General features: G+C 49.4%; 1 protein-coding gene and 1 long non-coding RNA gene across 2 annotated transcripts; one reads left to right on the forward strand and one right to left on the reverse strand.

Annotated features, from left to right (window-relative positions):
* Positions 1 to 974: 974 nt before the first annotated feature.
* Positions 975 to 2,339, reverse strand: LOC120103012 (uncharacterized). Its single transcript, NR_203047.1, has 2 exons — positions 2,220 to 2,339; positions 975 to 1,984 (listed from the first exon to the last, which is right to left on the reverse strand). It is a non-coding gene; the product is annotated as an uncharacterized LOC120103012 (long non-coding RNA).
* Positions 1,279 to 20,792, forward strand: Lactbl1 (lactamase beta like 1). Its single transcript, NM_001401838.1, is given in 8 exon segments — positions 1,279 to 1,372; positions 1,935 to 2,006; positions 6,186 to 6,321; positions 8,930 to 9,039; positions 10,514 to 10,671; positions 12,517 to 12,755; positions 15,400 to 15,505; positions 16,915 to 20,792. Coding segments are annotated over 7 exon segments (1,746 nt in total). The 5' UTR covers positions 1,279 to 1,372; positions 1,935 to 1,994; the 3' UTR covers positions 17,900 to 20,792.
* Positions 20,793 to 24,225: the final 3,433 nt, after the last annotated feature.

Raw genomic sequence — 24,225 nt, forward strand, 5'->3', positions numbered from 1 at the left:
GTGTATATGTGTGTGTATGTGTGTTTATGTGCTAGTGTGCGTATGTGTGTGCTGGTGTGTATATGTCTGTGTACTGGTACGTGTGTATGTGTGTGTGTGTGCTGGTGTGTATCTCTGTATATATGTGAATATGTGAATGTGTGTGTTTAAGTGTATGAGTGTGCATATGTGTGAGTGTGTATGTTTGATCTTTCTTGTTTAATGAGTACAGAACCTGAAGAGCAATTCTCCAGTAAAATACCTTTAAAGGAAGAGCAAGCTGGGACAATTCCATGTACACATGCTGCCATCTAGTGGTGATTTGCTATATGACATGGTGAGGATTCTCTTTGGACTGAAATGGAAATAACCCCGATTTACAAGGGAGAAACACCTGCTTCCAGAGCTGGGTTAACTTGAGTATCCAGGAGGCGTGCCACAGAAGACAGTGGTGTCTTTGGGACACAGGTAGGTCCCTTGCAGTAAACTACTGACTCAGATTATCAGCCCTAGCTTTGACATGCTATCCTTGCCCTGGAGGACCTCACAGTCAGATGGAGGCAGAGGAAGGCATTGGGGGTGGGGGTGGGAGTCCTGTGTTCCAATCAAAGCCTGGGAATTTCCTGGGAATTTTTTTGGATGGATGGAAAGTGTGACAAGACAAACTAGACTCTTTCTTCTTTGTGAAATTCCTGTGCAGATCAAAGACACAGATGGCTCAGAAGGTAAAGGTGCTGGGACCCACCCAGCAGAAAGAAAAAAACCACCTCTTGTGAGCTGTCTTCTGATATTCCAGAAAGTTCACTAAGAAAAATCTAAAGTCAGCCTTAGGACCAGATTGGGCGTTTGATACCAGAGCCAAGTCATGAGTACCAGTCTTGGCAGAGCCCTGGGGGCAGGTCCCAGGCTTCTGCTTTGGAAGCACTCTCCTCCTTAACTAACTGTCGTTACAATTGTCCCCACTTACAATGACACCAAGAGCGTTCACTTCCAGGTAACAGTGGATCTCCTGAGCATTTAATAGAAAGGCTCACACTCTGTTCTCAGAGGCGACTGGTGAACTGGTGTGAACTCAGAAGGATTCTAAAGGCCTGAGGGTCGGATCCTGGTGGCTGTCTTTTGTCGGGTTTCTTTGTGTACCCCTTCCTCCTGTCTCTAGCTTCTGTGGTCACATGACATGGGTGTCCAGCATCTGCCCAGCTTCCCTGCTGCTGGGGCTTCTGGGAAGCTAATCCTCTAGACAGAGGGCAGCGAGGGATTAGAGCTGGAGAAACGAGGGCCACATCTGTCACTGCTGGGAGTTTGGGCAAAGCCCGTGCTGAGGCTTCAGGAGGACCCTGGGAACACGGGGAAGCCAGGGGAAAGAGCTGGATCCTAGTAGATCCTTCTGGAAGTGGGTAAGATGCATGAGTCTAGGGCCTGGCAGATGGTTGGAGGGAAGGCTGGGGGAGGGAGCGGGAATTACATGCTTGGGTCTATTGGTAGATTTGGGGCAGGTCGGTGCCCACCTCCTGGTTTGCCTGAGATAGAAGAGTTTCTGGGTCTCCTAGTGCAAGAAGCAGGCCAGTTCTGGCCAGTTGGGCACTGTGTCAGTCAGGCTTCTGAGCTTGGGAAATGGGGTCCCCTTCCCCACCATCCTCATCGTACCCCCTTTTCTAGCTCTTCTCTGTCCCCTCCTTTCCCAGGATGTGTCTTTATTATTAATTTTATGTGTATGTGTGTTTCCCACATTCATGTTTGTATCATGTGTATTTCTGGTATCCCTGGAGTGTGTCAGGTCCCCAGGGACTGTGGTTACAGACAGTTGTGAGCCACCATGGAGATGCTGGGATTTGAACCCACATCCTCTGAAATAGAAGCCAGTGCTCTTAACCTCTAAGCCATCTCTCTGGTTCCTGTCTCCCCACTGTTCCCACTTCTTCTTGCATTTGCTCCTCTCAGTTTCCTGTCCTCAGGGTCTCCTGGGCTGCAGGCTGGAATCCTCAAGGAGCTGGATTGTCCATGCCTTGGGGAAGATGAAGACTCGGGTGAGTCTCAAACAGGAAGTTGTCTTGGGTTACTATTCATAGCTCCTCAGTGACTCTGCCCTCCTTCCCACCCTGGCTGCTTCACCCACACCTTCACTGGAGCCTCTGTCCTTCCTGTTTCTCTCTGTAACAAGTACAGCAATTATGACAGTTGTGCTAACAACACTTATCATTCCTGATCCATGCTCCCTACACAGCTCCATAGGGGCTCACCTGAGCTCTCCCCAAGGGAGGGGCAGTTGTCAGGTCCAAGAGGTGAAGTCATTTGTCCAGAGCTGGAAGGTGCGGAGCTGAAGTCAGGTTCTGTTTGTTGCCCTTCCCAGAGTGTTCTACAAGTGATGTCACAATCCGTCAGTGTTTGAGAATGGCTTATTTCACTTAGCGCAGTGCATTTAAGATTCATCCATATTATCGTACCTATCAATACTCTATTCTTTATGTTGCTATCCAACATTCCATTGCATGGATGTCTGAACCTTATTTTTCCATTCAGCATTGAAGGACATTTGGTTGATTCAGGACTTTGAAAACTTATAAGTAGCTAGGGAGATGGCTCACTTGGTAAAGTGCTTGAGGACCCAAGTTCAATCCTCAGTACTATAACGAAGGTGGGGTGCAGTGGTGTGTACCTTCAGTGCCAGTGCCAGGGAGGCAGGGATAGGCAACTCTTCGAGTTTTCTAGCCAGCTGGCTTCCCTTAATCACAGTGTTCTAGCTGGAGGTCCTGCCTCAAAAAACAAGGTGGGTAGCAATGAAGAAAGGAACCTGATGTTGACTTCTGATCTCTCAATGCACGCGCACGCAAATGCACATGCGCATGGACATATACACATACACATAAACACACACATACATACACATACGCACATGCACACATGTACACATACATACATACACTTATACACACAGACACACATATATTCATACACATGCACACATACATATATTAATACACATTTACATACATATAGACATACACACATGCACACATACACACATGCATGCATACACACATGCACTCATACACACATGTGCATATGCACACATACACACATGCACTCATACACACATACACTCATACACACATGCACACATACATATATGCACACATACACACATGCACATATACACACAAAGAAAAAAAACATAAGAATAAAGAACGGCTTCTGTATGGACCTCAAGTTCTAGAAGTGAAAAATAACTGTGAAGCCCAGTAGGATTTCCAGGTTTAAAAATAAGGATTCAACAGAGAATTCCTTCACACTGAAGAGCCTCCCCCGGGGTGGGGGATGTCTAGGTTTTCAATGCACCAGGAGGTGGGGCTAAATCTAGGCCTGTCTTTTGACTTACAGGACAGGGTTGACTGCTTTCACTTCAAAGCATTTTCTGAGAGGGTGGAAAATAATAATAGCTACTTGTGTCTAGGGGCAAGGATAATTTACACGGCTGCCTATAGAATGGGGCCTGCCTCTGTGTATGTTAGCTCTTCCTGCCGCATAAGAATGGCCGAGTCAGACGCTCGGTTCCCACAGACAGTAGGCGCTATTTGGGTACCAGCTCCAAGAAGGGGGAGAGTCCTCAGGCTGGCTCACTGCCTCACCCCAGGAACCTGGTACTGCTCCTGGTGCCTAGTGGCTGCTCAGGAGAAAAGACAGGGATGAGGAAGGGAGCTTTCAGATATAGTCACCTTGTCAGATACAGTTGAGAGCTGGGCAGGATGGATTTATGTAAAATTTCCTGGGGAGATGTGAGCAAACATCTATTCATCCCAGAAAAAGCATCACAGACATTTTTGTGACAGATCACAGAAATGACCGCACCCTAGTGTAGTTTAGTGAGCTAACGAGCGCATGAGGACTAGGGGTGTCCTGGTTTCATTCCTGTCCATCACAGAGCCTTCTCTATCTGTTTTGGAAGGGTGGCATGGGGAAACATCCATCACAGTGAGCAGTACCCACAGGCTGGGAGCTTCAGGCATGCCCACTGGGTGCTCTATCTGTAACTTTAATTTTTTTTTTTTGGTTCTTTTTTTCGGAGCTGGGGATCGAACCCAGGGCCTTGCGCTTCCTAGGTAAGCGCTCTACCACTGAGCTAAATCCCCAGGCCCAACTTTAATTTTTTTAAACCTATTTAATGATGGTTCTTTTTTTTTCTTTTTTTCGGAGCTGGGGACCGAACCCAGGGCCTTGCGCTTGCTAAGCAAGCGCTCTACCACTGAGCTAAATCACCAACCCTTAATGATGGTTCTTAAATGGTTTAACCACCCTTGTAGCCCACCACCCACCAGAGGTAGTGAAAGAGAAAGGATAGGGGGTGGGGAGTAGACCTGTTTAAAAAGGTTCTTTGGAGCAACTCCCGTCTGTGTGGTCTGGAAATCAGCAGCTCGGTTCACAGGTCAGCAGGCAGTGGCAGCTCCATTCGCTTGCAAACACTTCAAGGACACAGCAGCGGTCCAGTTCGGTAGAGCCAGGATAGCAAACACAAACCAGCAGCAATGCCTAGCAGGGACAGCCAGGCTTCAGCCTCGGCCCTGGTCAGCAGGAGAGACCAGGAGGGATGCCAGGGGAAGTTCTCGATGTGTCTCTCTCAGCGAAGAGAAAAATCAGTGAACACTCAAACTTACAAGTATCGCACAGTTAGTTCTATAAGCAAGCCAGGCTCAGCTCCCATCACTGTAAGTCCTATTTATACCCTCCACACATCACATGGGTCTTGCCTCGGCATGTGAGTCTGTCTTAGCAGAACTCCAGGTGACTCTGTATCAGCTGACATCACTCTGCCAATCAGCCCAAGTCTAAGGAAGTGGTAAGCACCACCAGAAGTATTTTGGTGCGGTTTCCTCTCTATGGAGTCCTGACAAACGGAGCTCAACTAAGCAATGTAAGGCAGACCAATACATGCGTGTCATTAGAGAAGAACCCTTCATCACATGTCCTTTCGCATGCTTGCTTGAACAGAACATCCTTGTGTCTGCTTCAGCCAAACATTCCTTCATGAGTCTGCCTTAGCCTTTCACTTGTGTCCACTTCAGGAAAACACTCCTTCTCATGTTTGGGGCAGCAAAACACCATCTGACACAACTGACTTTCCAAAGAACCCTTAAGTTTCCACTTCCTAGGTTTAAGTGAGGAACCTGGAGGTGCAAGAGAGGCAGGTGCCCTGGAAGTGGTTGTGTCGAGACCCACTGTGCACACCTCAGATGCCTACTGAATAACCAGCACACCAAAGGCTACAGAAGAGGATAAATAGACAGATGCCCCTGGCCTGGAGGGCCAGCTGACAGTGGGAGGAGTGGGATGGTACAGAATTGTTCTACACTAAGGAACTTGGACTTGCACTCCCTTACAGATGTGGCATTGGGAGGGAAACAGGTGTAGAGAGTTGGGAAAGGCTTCCTGGAGGAGGCAGCCTTTCAGTGGGACTCAGCGTCTTGATAAGCACAGAGGTGAGGTGAGGTGAGGAGGTGAGGTGAGGTGAGGTGAGGAGGTGAGGTGAGGTGAGGTGAGGTGAGGAGGTGAGGTGAAGTGAGGTGAGGAGCTGAGGTGAGGTGAGGTGAGGAGCTGAGTTGAGGTGTGGTGAGGTGAGGAGCTGAGGTGAGGTGAGGTGAGGTGAGGAGCTGAGGTGAGGTGAGGTGAGGAGTTGAGGTGAGGTGAGGTGAGGAGGTGGTGAGGTGAGGAGGTGAGGTGAGGTGAGGTGAGGAGGTGGTGAGGTGAGGAGCTGAGGTGAGGAGGTGAGGTGAGGTGAGGTGAGGAGGTGAGGTGAGGTGAGGTGAGGAGGTGAGGTGAGGTGAGGAGGTGAGGTGAGGTGAGGTGAGGAGGTGAGGTGAGGTGAGGAGGTGAGGTGAGGTGAGGTGAGGAGGTGAGGTGAGGTGAGGTGAGGAGGTGAGGTGAGGTGAGATGAGGTGAGGAGGTGAGGTGAGGTGAGGTGAGGAGGTGAGGTGAGGTGAGGTGAAGAGGTGAGGTGAGGTGAGATGAGGTGAGGTGAGGTGAGATGAGGTGAGGTGAGGTGAGGTGAGGTGAGGTGAGGTGAGGTGAGATGAGGTGAGAGCATTCCAGGAGTGCAGAGCTGATGAGGTCCTTACTGTGGTGAGGCCCCCAGCTTCACAGCTAGCATTTCTCTGAGGGTCACTTCCTTTCCCTGCTGACCCTAGAAGCCATAGCCTGTATCTTTGTTTCTTCAGGCCCGCCAGCAGCCCCATCTTCTGAAAGGGAAGAAGAAATGGCTTTTGTGGGCCCTCAGCGGCTTCCTCTTCCTGTTCTCAGTGACCATGACTGGCTGCTTCCTGTGGCAGTACTACCTCCCCAAGTTGCAGAACGGTGAGTGAAGAAGCTGCTCACTTCCTCCTACCCCGCTGACGTGGGTCCCCCTGGAGCATCAAGGACCTGAGGGTGGAGGAGGACAGGTAAGCTTCGGAGTCAAGAGCACAGGCCTCTGTTCTCAGTTCAAGTCACGCTGTTCATCTCTGGGTGGCTCACAGGACCTCTCTGGGCTTGGTCGTGCCCAAGAGAATCCTATTGCCATCAGAATCTCTGAAGACATCCAGCCTGGGGGTCAATTCCGCGTTCCTCAGAACCCGCCTCAGTCTGGGGCAGGTGAGACAGCTCAGCCAGTAAAGGCGGCGGGTGCCAGACAAAACCAATGACTTGGGTTCCACCCCCAGGACGCATGTGAAGGCTGAAGGAGAGACCTGACTCCACAGACTTGGGCTTTGACCTCAGCATGCATGACACGACATGTGTGTGCACATGTGCACATGTGCATGCACGAGAGGAAGCACATGAACACAGAATTTAAAATTTTAGTGTTAAAAATTTAGCTGGGCAGGTGGTAAGAGTGCATACCTTTAATCCCAGCACTTGGGAGGCAGAGGCAGAGGCAGAGGCAGAGGCAGAGGCAGAGGCAGAGGCAGAGGCAGAGGCAGAGGCAGAGGCAGAGGCAGAGGCAGAGGCAGAGGCAGAGGCAGAGAGGCAGAGGCAGAGGCAGAGGCAGAGGCAGAGGCAGAGGCAGATGGATCTCTGAGTTCGAGGCTAGCCTGGTCTACAGAGTGAGTTCCAGGAGAGTCAGAGCTACACTGACAAACCCTGTCTCAAAGAAAAAAAATTAAGTTTCAACAGCGTTTCCCTTGCTTTGTGGGCTGGCCTAGACCTTACCCCTCCCTAAGACCCCTTCATTCCACCTAGGACTCCAGAGGGGCAAGTCACAGAAGGACATAGTCCTCTGTTGCTATGGCATCCGGTATCCCCAGTCTCCACTGCACTGGGGAGCAGCCTCTCCCGACCCTGTCACTCATATGGCCAAAGGCAGGTGCTCAGCAAGGGGTTGGGCCTCCCAGAACTCTGGAGATACTGCAGATACAGCTCCTCTTACTGTCTCCCACCCCGGTCCTTTCTGGGGCAAATTCCTTTTCAAGAGACTTCTTTGTTGCTCAAGAAAACAGACTCCAGCTAGGCAGCCCGCGTTGCTCTAACTACCAGGCTGTGATGGACAGATGGTACTGTAAGTTCGAAGAATGAATTCTTAGCAGGACACCTTAAGAGAAACATTTGAAATGCAAGCTGAGCTGTGTGAGCGGATCCGTGGATGGGAGTCAGCATTGACCCCTAACAAGCTTCCCCGGGTCTGGGCACATAGATACTTGCCACCAAGCCTGATAACCTGAACTTGATCCTAGGAACCCACATGGTGGACAAAGAAAAAAATTCCTACAGGTTGTCTTCTGATCTCAACACTCACACTGTGGCAAATCCCCCTCCCTGGCCTCCTACCCCCGTGTGGGCACTTTCAGGCCCTACCCAGACTTGCTGATTCCATAACACATTTTGAGACTGTCCAGGTGCCTCTGTGTGCCTGTGTTAGACCCACCCAGGTCCTAAACTAAGGTTCTATCCAAGACGTCTACTCTAAACCTGTCTAGAAATAAACCACTCCAGGGAGTAGAGGTACAGCTTAGTGCTTGTACTTGCCTACAGCATTCAAGGCCCTGGGTTCTATCCCCAGAACCATAAGGGAAAAAAACCAAACACAGCAAACTCGCCGGCTGACAGTCCTATTGCTGGTCTAACCTACTCTCTTCAAGGAAGTATGCAAGTCACTTGGGATTGGAGCCTCCCTAGGGCCTTGTGCTCTCGGGGATAATTTCCCAGGCTTCTTTTTTTTTTTTTTTTTTTTTTTTTTTTTGGTTCTTTTTTTTCGGAGCTGGGGACCGAACCCAGGGCCTTGTGCTTCCTAGGTAAGCGCTCTACCACTGAGCTAAATCCCCAGCCCCTTTCCCAGGCTTCTTGATGTGATGACAGCCACTCCTTGGACAAGGGCAGATAAGACTCACTTCATGACCTGCCACCCATATTCAGTTCTGGGGACACAATGAGTTGTCCCTGTTGCTTCAGGTCTGAAGCCCCACTGGGGTTTCAAGCTCACATCACCCAAACATACAAAACTAGCTTGAGGTATGGATGGGTGGTGGATGGATGGATGGATGGATGAGAGGATGGGTGGATGGATGGATGGGTAGATGGATGGTGGATGGATGGATGGATTGTAAATGGATGGATGAATGGGTGGATAGATGGATGGGTGGATGGATGGTAAATGAATGGTGGATGGATGGTAAATGAATGGTGGATGGATGGATGGATGGGCAGATGGATGGATGAATGGATGGATGGATGGATGGATGGGTAAATGGATAGATGGATGGATGGGTGGATGGGCAGATGGATGGATGAATGGGTGGATGGGTAGATGGGTGGATGGATGGATGGGTGGATTGATGAATGGATAGATGGATGGTAGATGGATGCCTGTTGGTGAGAGGATGTCCCCAAGACATGGCTCTGGTCTTTGCTATAGCCTCCCTGTCCTCTAAGATGCCCCTTTGCCTTTAATCTGACTTCTTCTGTATTTACCTCCTGATGTACCCTTTAGGTTCCTCGAAGTCAGAGGTGCCCCCAGCCCAGGTGAGGATGTGTCCCCGGCTCCCTGAGCTTGTGCCTCTTGCTCACCCGCTGCCAGTGCTGAAGGAGGCCTTGGAGAAGGTTAGTGATGGCCTAGGAGGAGGCTTCTTCCTGGGAGATTGGTAACACTTGGTAGAGGAAGATTATTACTCTCTGTGCTATGGCGGTCATTCCTTCGCTCAACATGCTCATTTGTTTGGTTTTGGTTTTGCTTTCCAAAAGGGCTCGCCTGTATAACAGCCCTGGCTGTGCTGGAATTTGATTTGTAGATAAGGCTGGCCTCAAAGATAAGATGGCCCTACCTTTGCTTCCTGAGTGCACGGATTACAGGCGTGAGCCACTACGCTTAGCTTTCTTTTTTTTTTTTTTTAAGATTTATTTATTATATTTATTATATAGAAGTACACTGTAGCTGTCTTCAGACACACCAGAAGAGGGCATCAGATCTCATTACAGATGGTTATGAGCCACCATGTGGTTGCTGGGATTTGAACTCAGGACCTCTGGAAGAGCAGTCAGTGCTCTTAACCACTGAGCCATCTCTCCAGCCCTACGCTTAGCTTTCAATGTGTATTTCTTGAGTGCCTGTTCTGTGACTAGAATCCTAGTGCCCGGGAGGCAGAGGCTAGAGGATCAATGCAAGTTTGAGGCTAGCCTGGTCTACATAGTAAGATCTAGGCCAGAGGTGGTAGGGACAGATTGACTGTAGGTGAAGGAAGCAGCTGAGGGAGCACACATGTCTTAGTTAGGGTTTCCATTGCTGTAAAGAGACACCATGACCAAGGCAAACACTAGAAAGGACAACATTTAATTGGGACTGCCTTACAGGTTTAGAGGTTCAGTTCATTATCATCAAGGGGGGAGCGTGGCAGCATCCAGGCAGACACAGTGCTGGAGAAGGAGCCAAGAGTTCTACATCTTGACCCAAAGGTAGTCGGGAGAAGACTGGCATTCTCAGGCAGTGAAGAGGGAGCTCTCTTCTACAATGGGTGGAGCCTGAGCATAGGAGGATACTCCAAAGCCCACCCCCAACAGTGACACACTTCCTCCAACAAGGCCACAGCTCCTAATAGTACCACCCTCTATGGGTTGAGCACATTCAGTTCATTGCAACATACTTCACTTGGTGGTGGGGCACACACCTTTAATCCCAGCACTGGGAGGCAGAGGCAGTTGGATTTCTGAGTTCAAGACCAATCTGGTCTACAGAGTGAGTTCCAGGACAGCCAAGGATACACAGAGAAACCCTGACTTGAAAAAACAAAACAAAACAACAAAAAGATAACATATTTTTGACTCAAGATTAGGAGTCGGGCATGACTTGCCCCGTTCCAAGGACTCACACACACACACACACACACACACACACACACACACACACACACACACACATACACACACACACATTCTTTAGGGAGCCCTATGTCTAAAACAGGTGAATCAGGCCCTCACAGAGTATGAGATCTCAGGGTCTGTAGGCTCCTAGGGTACAGGGTGGGTATACTGAGGCAGAGGCTGTTACTGAACTTACATTCTGTCCCTACTCTCTCTCAAGGTGGATGGGATTCTGCGCAAGGCGATGTTGGCCCCGGGCCTGGCTGCCATGTCTGCCCTTGTTATCCATAATGACACTGTGCTCTGGACTGGGAACTTCGGGAGGAAAAATGGCTCAGATCCAAATTCTGGAACCCCTAATGAGCATACCATGTACCGGTCAGTGGGGTGCCCTCCAGGGTCTCAGAAGGGACAGTCAGGATGGCAAGCCAAGCAGGTATAGGAGGCAGGACATTCAAGAGGGGTGGGGTCCCAGTTGCCAGGGTCTGATAGTTCTGTAGGAAATAGAGGCTCAGAAAAGACCAGGAAGTATGAATGCCCAATGTCACACCACAGGGACCACAGGTCAAATGAGAAAAGGATCCTGTCTCCCCTCCATGTGCCACCTAGGGATGATCACCAGCTCCTAGCCCTCTTCTACATCCCTGTGAGTGAGTGGCATTGACCCTGTTGGAGGCAGCTGGGGACACATGGCTGCATGTCTAGAGCGTTTTCCTTAGGTGCTGTCTGCAGAGTTCTCAAAGCTGCAACAAGGGACACACTTGATCCCAGGGATACTGTGGGGACCTCAGGGGTTTTGCAGGATTTAACCTTCATACTGTACTTTCGTGGTACCAAGCACAGGGCCCAGAGTTCCAGTTGCCTTGCTTACTGTGTATGTACTACCTGGCATGCTGAGTGCTCCCCATGTGTGTGCACGTGCATGTGCACATGCATACATGGACATACACACAGGCACACACACACACACACACAGGCACACACAGACACACATAGGCACACATAGGCACACACAGATACAGACACACACATATACACAGGCATACACAGACACAGACACACCTACACAGGCACACACAGACACACACACAGGCACACACAGACACACACACAGGCACACACAGACACACACACACAAAGACACACACACAGGTACACACAGACATAGATGCAGACACACACGCGCGCACACACACACATACACACAAAGACACACACACAGGTACACACAGACATAGACGCAGACACACATGCGCGCGCACATGCGCGCACACACACACACACACACACACACACACACACACACACCACTCTATCTCTATTATACTCCATGAAACCAACAATTAAACTCTTAGAAAGGTCTAGTAACTTGCCCAAAGCCACACAGCCAGTGAGAGATAGGACTGACCAAACCCCAGCTCTGCTCCCGTACTGGTGTGGTAAGAGGGTTAGTGGGAAAGGGTGCTGAGCTGTCCGTCCTCTCCTAGATTTCTAGAACATCATTCTAAGCATCCACGGCAGCTCTACTGAGCCTGGGGATTCAGCCCAAGATGCAGACTGAAAGGAAAAGTATCAATCGGCTCGGGATGCCCAAGACCAAGTTCTCAGCACGAAGGAAACCTGATCAGCTCAGGACCCCCGAGGCCAAGTTCTTAGTACAAAGATTTATTTGTCCCAGAGCAACAGAGAACAGGGACAAGAGACAAAGACAGGAGATAGAGAAAGAGAAGGGGAGGGGAACATGGGAGAGGAGCAAGTGGCGTTTGCTGTGCAGGACAAAGGACTGGCTCTGGCTAGAGGAGACGGATGCAGCACACAGCAAAATGACGGTTTATAAAGGTAGAAGAGGAAATCCCATTTTTAGAATGAGGTGTTTAATTTTAATTGGGTGTGTTAATTAGGTGAGCCAAAGGGGGTTTTTGACTGCTAGACTTGAATACTTTGATAGCTGGACCTTGGTAATCAGCCTCAGGAGGAAATGGCCAAATAAGGGAACAGACTTTGGCGACCAACTTTAGGAATGTAATCTAATGGTTTTTAGCAAAGCAGAGAGAGAGAGAGATCGGGGAGAAGGGCAAGGCCTGCCAGAACCATGCTCGCCACACTTGAACTGGCCAGGGTCTTAGTGTAGAACCTAGCATGTGAGAGGCTGAAGGCTGGGCACACCGTGGGGAGTGGATGTGGGGCTGACAAGTTGCCCTCTGCACTCCTATATCCCAACAGAATTGCTAGCATCTCCAAGATCTTCCCTGTCCTCATGCTGTACCGTCTGTGGGAGGAGGGCATCGTGGCCTCCCTGGACGACCCTCTGGAGCGATATGCCAGCACCTTCTCCATCAACAACCCATTGGGCACAGCCCAAGGCCCTGAAGCACAGGACCCAATGGGGGAATTTGAAGAGATGGGCTCCCTCCCAAGCCCATCCCCTGTCACTCTCCGGAGGATGGCCAGTCAGTTGTCAGGTGAGCCTTGGATTTGTCCAGCTGAGTCAATCCACACCAGAGGAGCTTGGGGCAGGCACCTGACACAGATTCCCAAACATTAGGACCCTGCTCTGGTTCCTGAATTCCCATGCTTCTAAACTGTGGGCCATTGGAGGTGGCAGGGTAGAAAGAGCTGAGGTGAGCCTGAGATGGTTTTTTTTATCGTTGTTGTTAAACTTATTTGTAAAATGTATGTGTGTGCACATGCGTGCATGGGTATGTGCTGTATGCACATGACTGCCCACAGAGGTGTTACTCAGATCCTCCAGGGCTAGAGTTATAGGCGAGTGCTAGGAACTGGACTTGGGTCTTTTGGAAAAGCAGCTTTATCACTCCAGCACTGGGAATTCTATTTTATTTTATTTTATTTTACTGAGACAGGTTCTCTTGTAGCCCAGGCTGGTTTCAAATTCATTCTGTAGCTCAGGATGACCCTGGACTTTTGATCCTTACTCTACCTTCATTCAGAGTGCTAAGATTACATGTATGTGTCACTATATCTAATATGTTCATTGTTGGGGAGGGAACTGAGGGCTTCACGCACGCGATGGTGAGCTCTGCCCCTGCCCTTGAACCTGGGAGTACGGATCAGGCGGGAAAACAAGTTCACAGACCAAGGAGCCAGGATCCATGTTCAATGACAGTGGCAAGGCAACAAGTTAAAACCAGTAGGGAACTCTACGGTGAAGCCCCTAGATTCCCTGAACACACATAAAGATCACATGGAAAGCCATATCCCACGGGACATGGGTGAAAGGCAGAGCCGACATCATGCAGAAAAGGCTCTGAAGAAATAGTTAAAGATGACAGTCTTTGTTCACCATAATATACATACAAACTTAAACTACACAGAGACACACTTTCCCTGTCAGACCAACAAAGATCAAAATCGTAGGTACACTGAATGGAGAAACCACGGAGACAATGTCCTCATCTACACGGGGGGGGGGGATTTAAATTGATGACCCTTTGTGCTGGATAGTTTTATGTCAGCATGACAGAAGTTAAAGTCATCCGTGAGAAGGGAATCTAGTAAATTAGGAAAAGGCCTCCATAAGATGTGTACACAAGCCTGTAGGGTGCTTTCTTAATTAGTGATTGATGTGGGAGGGCCCAGCCCACTGTGGGTGGGGCCGTCCCTGGACTGATTCTGGGTTCTTTAAGAAAGCAGACTGAGTAAGCCATGAGGAGCAAGCACCCTTCCATGGCCTCTGCATCAGCTCCTGCTTCCTGCCCTGTTTGAGTGCCTGTCCTGACTTCCTTCAGTGATGAACAGCAAGTGTTAGTGTAAGCCAAATAAACCACCCTCTCCTCCCCAAGTTGCTTTGGTTATCATCTCAGCAATAGGAGCCTAAGGCACTCCCCCAAAAAACAAACAAACAGATAAAACCTGTATGAAGGCAAATTCAAATTATTTATCACCATTGTTTTCTCGCCTTATCTTTTTCTGAGATAGGGTCTCTCATAGCCCAGGCTTTCCTCACACTCTCTGTGTAGCTGAAGAGGACTTTGAAATCCTGTTCCTCCCACCTCCACCTCCTGAGTGCTGTCTCCACACCAGGCTGTCTGTCCCCGTTTACTGTGGCTGGAGATCAGCAGTACAGTGTCTCGTGGCATGTGGCAAGCTCGGAACTGAGCTCCAGTCATAGAGAAGAAAGGGCATATATTCCCCGTGAGTGAGAATTTTATTTCTAGAAAATTCTACCAAAGGTGACCTCACCCTGTGTAGCGTAGAGCATGCTCACAATTGTTCACTACACAGGGTTCACAGTAACAAGAGAGGAGCCAGTGTGGGGGTACATAGCTGAGGCCCAGCACTCCCAAGAGGAGGCAAGAGGATCAGGAGTTCAAAGCCAGCCTGGGCTACACAGTGAGTTCAAAACCAGCCTGGGCTCCCATGAGACCCTCCCAAAACACCAAAACTAAAACTAGAAGCAACAACCTACATGTTCTTTGCTAGGGGAATGGCTATGCAATAAAATACTGTATAGCTCTAAATGATAGCGTCCTTTGTTTACTGACCTGAAATAAAGTGTTAAGTAGAAGAAAAGTGCATATATTATATGTACTACAGAAATAAACATAAAATTGTGCAAAATTATATAAATACACGAACTATAAAAACGTGTTTATGGTGAGGTAGGTGTAATGTATATTCACTATATAACATGCTGTGTGTTATATACATATTGTTCTTTTTTACATCTTTAATTCGTTTTGGGGGGGGGCACTGTGCATGCTATGGTACTTGTATGGTTGTCAGAGGATAACTTGTGGGAGTTCTTTCTTTCCACCATGGGGGTTTCTTGGATTGAACTCAAGGATTGTTGGCAAGCACCTTTACCAGATAAGACATCTTGCCGTCCCTAAATATTAAATATTTCAGGGTGTAAGTAGTAAATGCTTTTGGGAGGACCAGGCTTGGTGGTACTTGCCTGCAATCCCAACACTTGGGAGGGAGGGTGGAGAGAAGAAAGAGACAAGAATGTTTGCTTCTGGAAGGGGAACCGGTGGCCAGCTGGAGTGGGGAGGCATGGGAGAAATGTGACTCGGTGGTGTTCTAGGGAAAGGACTTCCTCAGCAATGCACCAGTCCTACAGGTCTGACCTCTGCTCTTTCCCAGGACTTCCCCGAAGGCTCAGGGGCACTTCGCTGCTGTGGAAGGGCAGTACCCAGGAGGCTCTGAGCCTGCTCAAGGATGATGTCCTGGTGGCTGACCCAGGAACCAGGTGAGGAGTGTGCCCTGAAACAAGGTCCGTAGGGGCAAGCCTAGCAAGGTCTGGGAGAGTTGGGCTCAGAGCCCAGGTCTGTTCCAGTCTCCCTGTCCCTCATTAACTGGATTGTTTATTAAGAATCCACTTGGGGGGCTGGAAAGATGGCTCAGTGGTTAAGAGCTCTGACTGCTCTTCCAGAGGTCCTGAGTTCAAATCCCAGCAACCACATGGTGGCTCACAACCATCTGTAATGGGGTCTGATGCCCTTTTCTGGTGTACAGCTACAGCGTACTTATAAAGTAAAAATAAATAAATAAAATAAATCTTAAAAAAAAAAAAAGAATCCACTTGGGGCTGGAGAGATGGCTCAGCGGTAAAGAACTGGATGCTCTTCCAGAGGCACTGAGTTCAATTCCCAGCACCTACATGGTGGCTCACAAACATCTGTAATGGGATCTGGTGCCCTCCTCTGGCACACAAGTGTACATGCAGATAGAGCATTCTTAGACATAAAAGAAATAAACCTTAAAACAAAAAAGAATCTACTTTAATCCCAACACTTGGGAGGCTGAGGCAGGAGAATAGAGAGATGGAGGCCAGTTTGGGCTACACAATGAGATTTTCTAAAACAAACAAAAACAAGACACAAGAGGCAATCAAGGCAACTACCCTAACCCAGCATCTGCTAAGCACCGGATATACCAGCAAACAAATCTGACTGCGTTAGGTTTTTATTGCTGTGAAGAGACACCATGACCAAAGCAACTTTTATAAAGGAAAACACTTAACTGGGGCTGGCTTACAGCTTCAGAGGTTCAGTCCATTATCATCAGAGTGGGAAGCAAGGCAGTGTGCAGGCAGATTGGGTGCTGGAGGAGCTGAGAATTCCACATGTTGAGTTGAAAATAGCAGAAGGAGACTGTAATTTCATACTGGGCGGAGCTTATGCATAGGAGGCCTCAAAGCCCACCTACATAGTAACACACTTCTTCCAACAAGGCCACACCTCCTAATAGTTCCACTTCCCATGGGCCAAGCATATTCAAATCACCATATAGCCCAAAGCCCCCTTTTACAGTTTGCACTGGTGAGGGAGACACAGTGAAGAAATAAACGAAACAAACAGTGTTTTGCATAATGGATATGAATAGTATATACTTAAAGGTCTGACTACTGAACAAGAAGTCTAGCTTTGAGCGCTTGGGGTAGGGGGTGAGGCAGTTGACTCTTGCCTCCCTGGGCCAGATTTCTCTCTGCTTCTCCAAATATAGACTAAAGGCCTTGCTTCCTTTTCCTCCTGGTGCCACCACACTGTCCTCGGGATCATATCCCATCACGTTGCTCCCTCCTTTCCATCCAGCTGCCACCTCACTGTCCTGGGGATCACATGGAGCACCCCATCCTTGCCCCTTTTCTTACTACAGATGCCACTACAGCACGCTGGCCTTCTCTCTCCTAGCCCATGTGCTGGCTGCGCACAGGGCACAGGGAGACTATGAGCGCTGGGTGTCTGAGCAGGTGCTGGAACCGCTGGGGATGAGTGACACCGGCTTTGCCTTGACGGGAGCAGTGCGCGCACGCCTGGCTGCCGGCTTCTATGGTAGTGGCAGGTCCGCGCCGTTGTACGACCTGGGCTGGTACCGGCCATCGGGCCAAATGTACTCGACAGCTGCCGACCTGGCCAGGCTTGCGGCTGCACTCATGGGTGCAGGACCCCGACGGCTGCTACGACCTGACAGCCTAGCCACACTACTGGCACCACTACGCGCCTGTACCCACGGCTACTTTGCTAGTGAAACCGGTACACCCTGGGAGTTCCACGAGAGGCTCGGATATCGCGTGGCGCGCAAGGATGGCGACTTGGACGGCTATGCCGCCAGCCTGGCGCTCGTGCCACCCCTACGCTTGGGATTTGTGCTATTACTGGCCGGACCTCGCCCACCCACGCATGACCTGGTGGCTGACGCCCTGGACACGCTGCTGCCTGCCCTGGAGCGCGCACTGCGCGACGCTGAGCTTGTCCCCGCGCCCCCGCCCCGCGCGCGCCCGTTCGCCGGCTTCTTCACCTTCGCCAACCGCACCTTCTACGAGGTGCGCGCCTCCGGGCCTCGCGGCGAGCTGCGCTTACGCCAGTTTGGGCCGCGCTTGGAGGCGCTCGTGCCCGCCGCCTTCCGATCGCTCGCTCTGCGCCACGTGCGCGGCCGCGTCTTCCAGTTGCACGTGGCGCGCGAGTTCCCGTGCGCGCTGCCGCTCGCAGACGCCTGGCTGTCTCTGGAGGCCCAGCACGGGCAGCTGGTGCGGTTCTACCCCCTGGATCGCCACGGGCTGGCGCCAGGCTTCGACGTGCCAGGCCTCAACACCTACGGAGTGTTGCGCCTGCCACGCCGGCCGGTGTTCGGCTCCCAGTGAGCTGGGCAAACCCCACGCGCGTGCGTCCACACATGCCTTTGCATTGTCTATGCTTGCAACCCTCTGCATACCTTCCAGCCTGCCCACGCCCACCTACAGCTTTCCTCTTATCTGTAGCCTCCCTGTCTCCTCCAATCTCTCCCTCAATCCCCCTCCTCATGCTTGCAACCTCTCTCCCCTACACTGCCTGACTCTTGCTTGCTCTCCTCCCCCGCCCCCCCGTCCCCGCACACACCCCCACCCCCCCACCCCCGCTGCAACCTCTTCTGCCTTTAGCCTCACCCCCACTTCAGCCTCTTCATACCTGCAGCCTCCCCTGCAGGGTGTCTATCCTGCTCCAGCCTTTCCTTTCCTCCAGTTTCCTACCCGTGGTTGGCAGGCAGGCCAACCAGAGGACTCAGTAGTTGGCAAAGTGGGGTCTTCTTGGACCACAGCTAGTTTCAAACTCCTCTTCTTCTCCTGAGAGGAAGAGTTATACAGGAATTTACAGTAAGCATGCAATCATTTAGGCGTCCAGGCCCAATAATACAGAGCAGTGCTTGTGTCCATTGAAACAAGGACAAAATGCCAGGATCTTGCCAGGGCCTTGCGCTAGCAAATGCTCTACTACTTAGCTAAACCCCCAACCCCTTGTTTTTGTTTTTAATTTGCCTAAAATTAAAGGAACCATCAGGTTTGTTTATGTGTTTATCTAGCAGGCCTGCAGATAGAACTCAAAGCACCATGTGCTAGGTTAAGTGCTCTACCGACTGAGCTGGACGATTTAGACAAATATTTATACCCATCCCCGCAATCAAGATACAGGAGATTCCCCTCCTAATCCACCCGGTACTTTCTTTGTGGCCCCGCCCCTCCCTCTGCTCCTCCCCCAAGCCCCAGGCAACCACGGATCTGCCTCTTGTCAGTTTAGATTAGTTTCACCGCCTCCAGGGTTGGTGCGAATGGGATCACACAGGGGAGGCGATCCCCTCGGACTCAGCGAGCTGGTTTTGAGGTCTGAGTCTGTGTGTGTCCATAGTTCATCACTGATTTTATTCCACGGTATGGCCGGGACAGTTTGCCTTTTCACCCGCTGATGGACGTTTGGGTCGTTGCCAGAACGGGCTGTAGGAAAGAGGCTTGTGTGCACGGGCTCCTGTGTGCCCAGGCTTTCATTGCTTTGGGGGTAAGTTTCTAGATGTGACTGCCAGGCACTTTTCCAAAAGCCTTGTGCCACGTTCCTTCCCTACACGGAAATAGGTGACAGTTCTGTTGCCCATATATCGGGAGACACTTGGCACTGTCGGTCTTTTTAATTTTAGCTATGCTGGGTAGTTCTGAAATCATATCGCACTATGGTTTTAACTGTATTCTATTTATTGAATTGTAAAAGATATATATATGATATATATGTTATATATATTATATATACATACATACATACATATATATATATATATACACACACACACACACACACACACACACACACACATACCATCTCTCTGGATTCAGTTCCCCCCAGTCTTTGGATTGATTTTGCACTTTCCTTTTTTTATGGAAGTCAGTATTTATGTATGTATTTTGAGACACAATCTCCTGTGGTCCAGCTGCCCTGCAACTCTGAGGTGCACGCCTCGTATATATCAGTATATATACTGATATACCCCAGGGTTGACCTTGAACTTCTGATCCTCCTACCTTCACCTCTGAGGGTTGAGATTACAGACATGCACCACCATACCTTGTTTACATAGTACTGGGCCCAACCCGTCAAGGTTTCATGTGTGCTAGGCAAACCATTCTATGGAAGCCATACCCCCCACCCCCTGTTCTTCCTAAGTAAAGAAAAGCCTTATATGTGTATGTGGTAGCTGGGTTTGTTCTCATGAGCACAGGGTCCCTAGGAGGCCAGAAGCAGGTGTCAGAGCTGCAGTTTCTGCTGCTGTGGGCCTGTGGGTGTGGCTGCCAGGGACTGCATTCAGGTCCTCTGCAGTAAGAACTCTCCACTACTGAGTCACCTCTCTGGCTCCCCCAACCCTGGGCATTAAAGCTTTAAAGATAGGATCTCACTATGTTGGGCAGATTCTCTTTGAATTTGAAATCTTCTTGTCATGGCCTCCCGGGATGCTGTGATCACAGTCATAGGCCACTCTGACTGGCCCATCTTCTTAAGGGTGTCCTTTGCAGAGCAGACTTTTCACATGTTGATGAGTTTATGCCCGTTGAATCTAATGTAAAGCTAGGGGTTGCGTTTTGTATTACACACATGCGCACACGTGCCTGAGATTGAACCCAGGGCCTCATGTGCTCTAGGCAGATGCTCTACCAGTCGGCAATAAGCTCAGCTCCCATGCGTCTCCTAAAAGTTTTGACTTTTACATTCGAGATAACTGTAAATCTCCCACACACGTATCAGAAATAACTAGTGTGGCCTTTACCCAGTTTCTTCTCTCGGCAACCTCTTGCAGAATGTTGTAAAGAGGTTGATCTAATGCAGCCAGGACCAAAAGGTTCTTCTGAGCACAGCAGGCCTACCTTCCTGATTCATAGTTACCTATTCCTGCTCCCCAAGCCTTACCCTTCCCTTAAGCCCCAGCAATCACAGTCGGCTCTGTAATGTCAGAAGTCTGTCATTTAACACTATTACATGCTAGGGGATGGAAAGCTGATCTCTGGCCTTCACATGTGTAGCTGACACCTGTGTGTGGACACATACATAAGCATACATATGTGTGCATAGCATACCACATAAATAAATGGAGTATTTTAAAAGGGAGGGGGATGGAGAGATGGCTCTACCCTCAAGAGCACTTACTGAAGTTTGGCTCCCAGAACCCACCTTGAGCAGCTCACGACTGTCTACAACTCCAGTTCTAGGATCTGATGTGTGCTTTTAGCTTCTGTGGGTGCACACACCCATGGCACACATACACATAAAAAGAAATACTTGGCCTGAAGAGATGGCTCAGTGGTTAAGAGCACTGACTGCTCTTCCAGAGGTCCTGAGTTCAATTCCCAGCAACCACACGGTGGCTCACAACCATCTGTAATGGGATCCGATCCGATGCCCTCTTCTGGTGTGCATGAAGAAAGTGACAGTGAACTCACATACATAAAATAAAAGTAATAAAGTAAATCTTTAAAAAATTTCTCTCTCTCTCTCTCTCTCTCTCTCTCTCTCTGTGTGTGTGTGTGTGTGTGTGTGTGTGTGTGTGTGTGTGTTTTGAGACAAGGTTTCTCTATGTAGCCCTGGAATTCACTCTGGGACCAGGCTGGCCTATAACCTGCCTCTGCCTCCCAAGTGTGCACCACCACATCCCAGCTCAAATAAAATAAATTCTCAAAAAAGGGAATCTCAGGTATTAAACGGAGTTGGAAAGTAGGTAAGCTTTGAGGATCCTCCCTCAGCACTTAGTGCAATTTTCCCCTCAGTCATTCCACGTGACTGCAAGTGTGTATAGCTTGTTCCTTCTGGCCTCACAGTAGTGACTCGATGGATGGATGGATGGAACAACATTTGTCCTGCCGTTTGCTGATTGGAGGATGTCTGGGTTGTCTCCAACTTGCTGTTCCTATGAATAAAGTTGCTACAAGCATCTGTTTACCCACATTTGTGTGAACTTGATTTTATTTCTCTGGGATAAATGGCCCAGAAGCTCAAAGGATTGGGGGCCAATAAGGGCTAATGGAAGTACACTCTGAGGTTTTGAGGCAACTGCCAAGCTTCTGGCTGGACCATTTCAGGCTTTGCCTAGTGAGATAGGAGTCTCCTACTGTGTGGGCTAGCGTTTGAAAAAAAAAAACAAAACGAAACAAAAACAAACGAAAAAACAACCCAAGGTCTCACTGTGGCCCCGGCTGGTCTTGAACTTGTAGTTCTTGAAAGAGCTGGGATTCCAAGCACGAGCTAACCTGCCCTGCTCACTTTAATCATTTTAGTAGCTGTCACTGTGGTTTTACTTTATAATTTCCTTCTGTTGTTGTTTGTTTTCGAGACAGGGTTTCTCTGTGTAGTCCTGGCTGTCCTGGAACCTACTCAGTAGACCAGGCTGGCCTCAAACTCAAGAGATCTGCCTGCCTCTGCCTCCTGTGTGCTGGGATCAAAGGCGTGCAGCACCATCCCCCGGCTTAGTTTACAGTTTCCTAAAAGCTAACCATGCTGAAATGTTCATGTATCATTCTCCCCCTCCCCATTGTAGGTGTATCTTTTTCGCTTTTGCTATACTTGGATTGCTAACCCTTTGTTGGATACATGGTTTCAGGAGCCTTCTGGTCTGTAACTCATCCTTCCATCCTGGTAGGATCCTTTGCAAGACCGGATGTTAAGCTGGGTGGTGGTGGCACATACAAGCCTTTAGTCCCAGCACTTGGTAGGCAAGGGCAGTCAGATCTCCGAGTTCAACACCAACTCCGTGTACAGAGTGAGTTCCAGGACAGCCAGGGCTACACAAAGAAAACTTGTCTTGAAAAATCGAAACAAAAACAAAAACAAAATAAAAATATTCACTGGAATAACGCCACCCACCTCAGCACCTGGCCATCCCAATAGACACATTCTAAAGCCAGTGTGTGTTGCTACATGGCAGAAAGGGACTTTATATGGGACTACACTAAAGAGCTCTGTGTGTGTGTGTGTTTATTTACCACCCTTTGTCTTACTTTTGAGACAGAGTCTCTAGCTGAGCCTGAAGCTCACTGAGCAACTAGATTGGCTGGCCTGCAACTCCCAAGATCCTCCTCTGCCTCACCTGCTATCCCATGGTGTTGGGTGTGAGAGGGTAGGTAGGTCCTGATGCTCGCAGGGAGAGCACTGTAGCCACCTCCTCAGCCCCGCTTGTGTTTATGTCTCTGCTGTTATTACTTCATTCCTTTGCTTTCATTTTTTTATTTTATGCCTTGCCTGCATGTATGTATGTGCCCAACATGCATTTCTGGTACCCAAAGAAACCACAAGGCGGCAATGGACAGGTCCCCTGGAACTGGAGTTACAGATGGCTGTGAATTGCCATGTGGGTGCTGGGAATCAAATGTTAAAAACAAAACAAAACAAAACAAAAAAACCCAAAACAACAACAAAACAAAAAGCAAAACAAAAAAACAAAAACCAAACAAACCACAAAACAAAACAAAAAAACCCCCCAAAAAACCAAAAACAAAACCAACAAAAATAACAACAACAAAAAATTGTTAAAAGTTCAGTGTTGTCCTCGGTTATTCACCAGATATGAGGTCAGCCTGGAATGCATGAGACCCTGTCTCAAACAAACAACAAATTAACAAGCAAGTGGACCCAGGAGATAATTGCTCAGTAGGTAAAAGGCCCCTGCAGCCAAGGCTGATGGGCCGAGTTTGACCACAGAATCCATAGGACTGAAGGAGAGAACTGACTGTTCTCTGATCTCTGACCCCTACACGCACGCTGTGTTGAATGGCCTCTCCAATGATGAGAAAACAAATTTGTGTAAAGAACATCGTTAACCACAAAAGGCCTCCTCTCTCTTTGGCTATCTTCCTTCTCTTGGTCATTGCTTTGGCCTTGAGAAGGTCAACCTCTCAGTCGTCCTCCTTTTAAAGATCCCAATGTCTTGACTTCTTGTGTCCCTTGGAGTCCTGGTTTGAATGAGAAACGTCCCTCCTGGGCTCACGTATTTGGACACGTGGTCTCTGGTTGGTGCTATTGCTGTGTGAGAGGTTGTGGAACCTTTAGGAGATGGAGGCTTGTTGGCAGAAGCCAGTGGAGTTTATAGTCTCCCTTCACCCCCGCATCCCGTTCTCGCTCTCTGCTTTGTGTTGTAGTTGAAGATGTCATCTCTAGCTTTCTGCTTTGACTTACTCGCCCTTATGGACTCTCCCTCTGGACTCATAAGCCTAAATAAACAAGCCCTTCCTTCCTCCCTTCCTTGAGACACCGTTGGTCATGGCATTTTCTCACAGCCACAGAAAAGCAAGGAATACTTGGCTAACCCGTCAGACCCGCATCCTGCTCCCAAGTCCCTGAGCGAACTTCTGCAGTTTGCCCAAGCTCGGGGCTTAGGTGGAACCCTCGGACGCTCCTCCACACTGGCTATCTCTCGTCTCCACATCTGGTCTGTCAGCAGATCACAACGGCTCTCCTGTCCACTGTCTCCGACTGCCTCTCAGCATTCTTACCCTCCCCACCGCCATCTTCCTCTCCAGAGCTGCTGTTTTCCTGCTGTTTCCCTTTCCTATAGGATTGTGTATCTCCTGCGTCTACCCGGCAGGCAGGCTGCTGTTTCTGGCTACCCAACATTAATCTGGGTATTTTGCAGATTGTGATCGATAGTTTCGTCCATTGACTTACATTAAGGAGTGTAGACTCTGTA

This window comes from Rattus norvegicus, chromosome 5, assembly GCF_021556685.1.
Source record: "Rattus norvegicus strain SHRSP/BbbUtx chromosome 5, alternate assembly SHRSP_T2T, whole genome shotgun sequence".
Taxonomy (NCBI): Eukaryota; Metazoa; Chordata; class Mammalia; order Rodentia; family Muridae; genus Rattus; species Rattus norvegicus.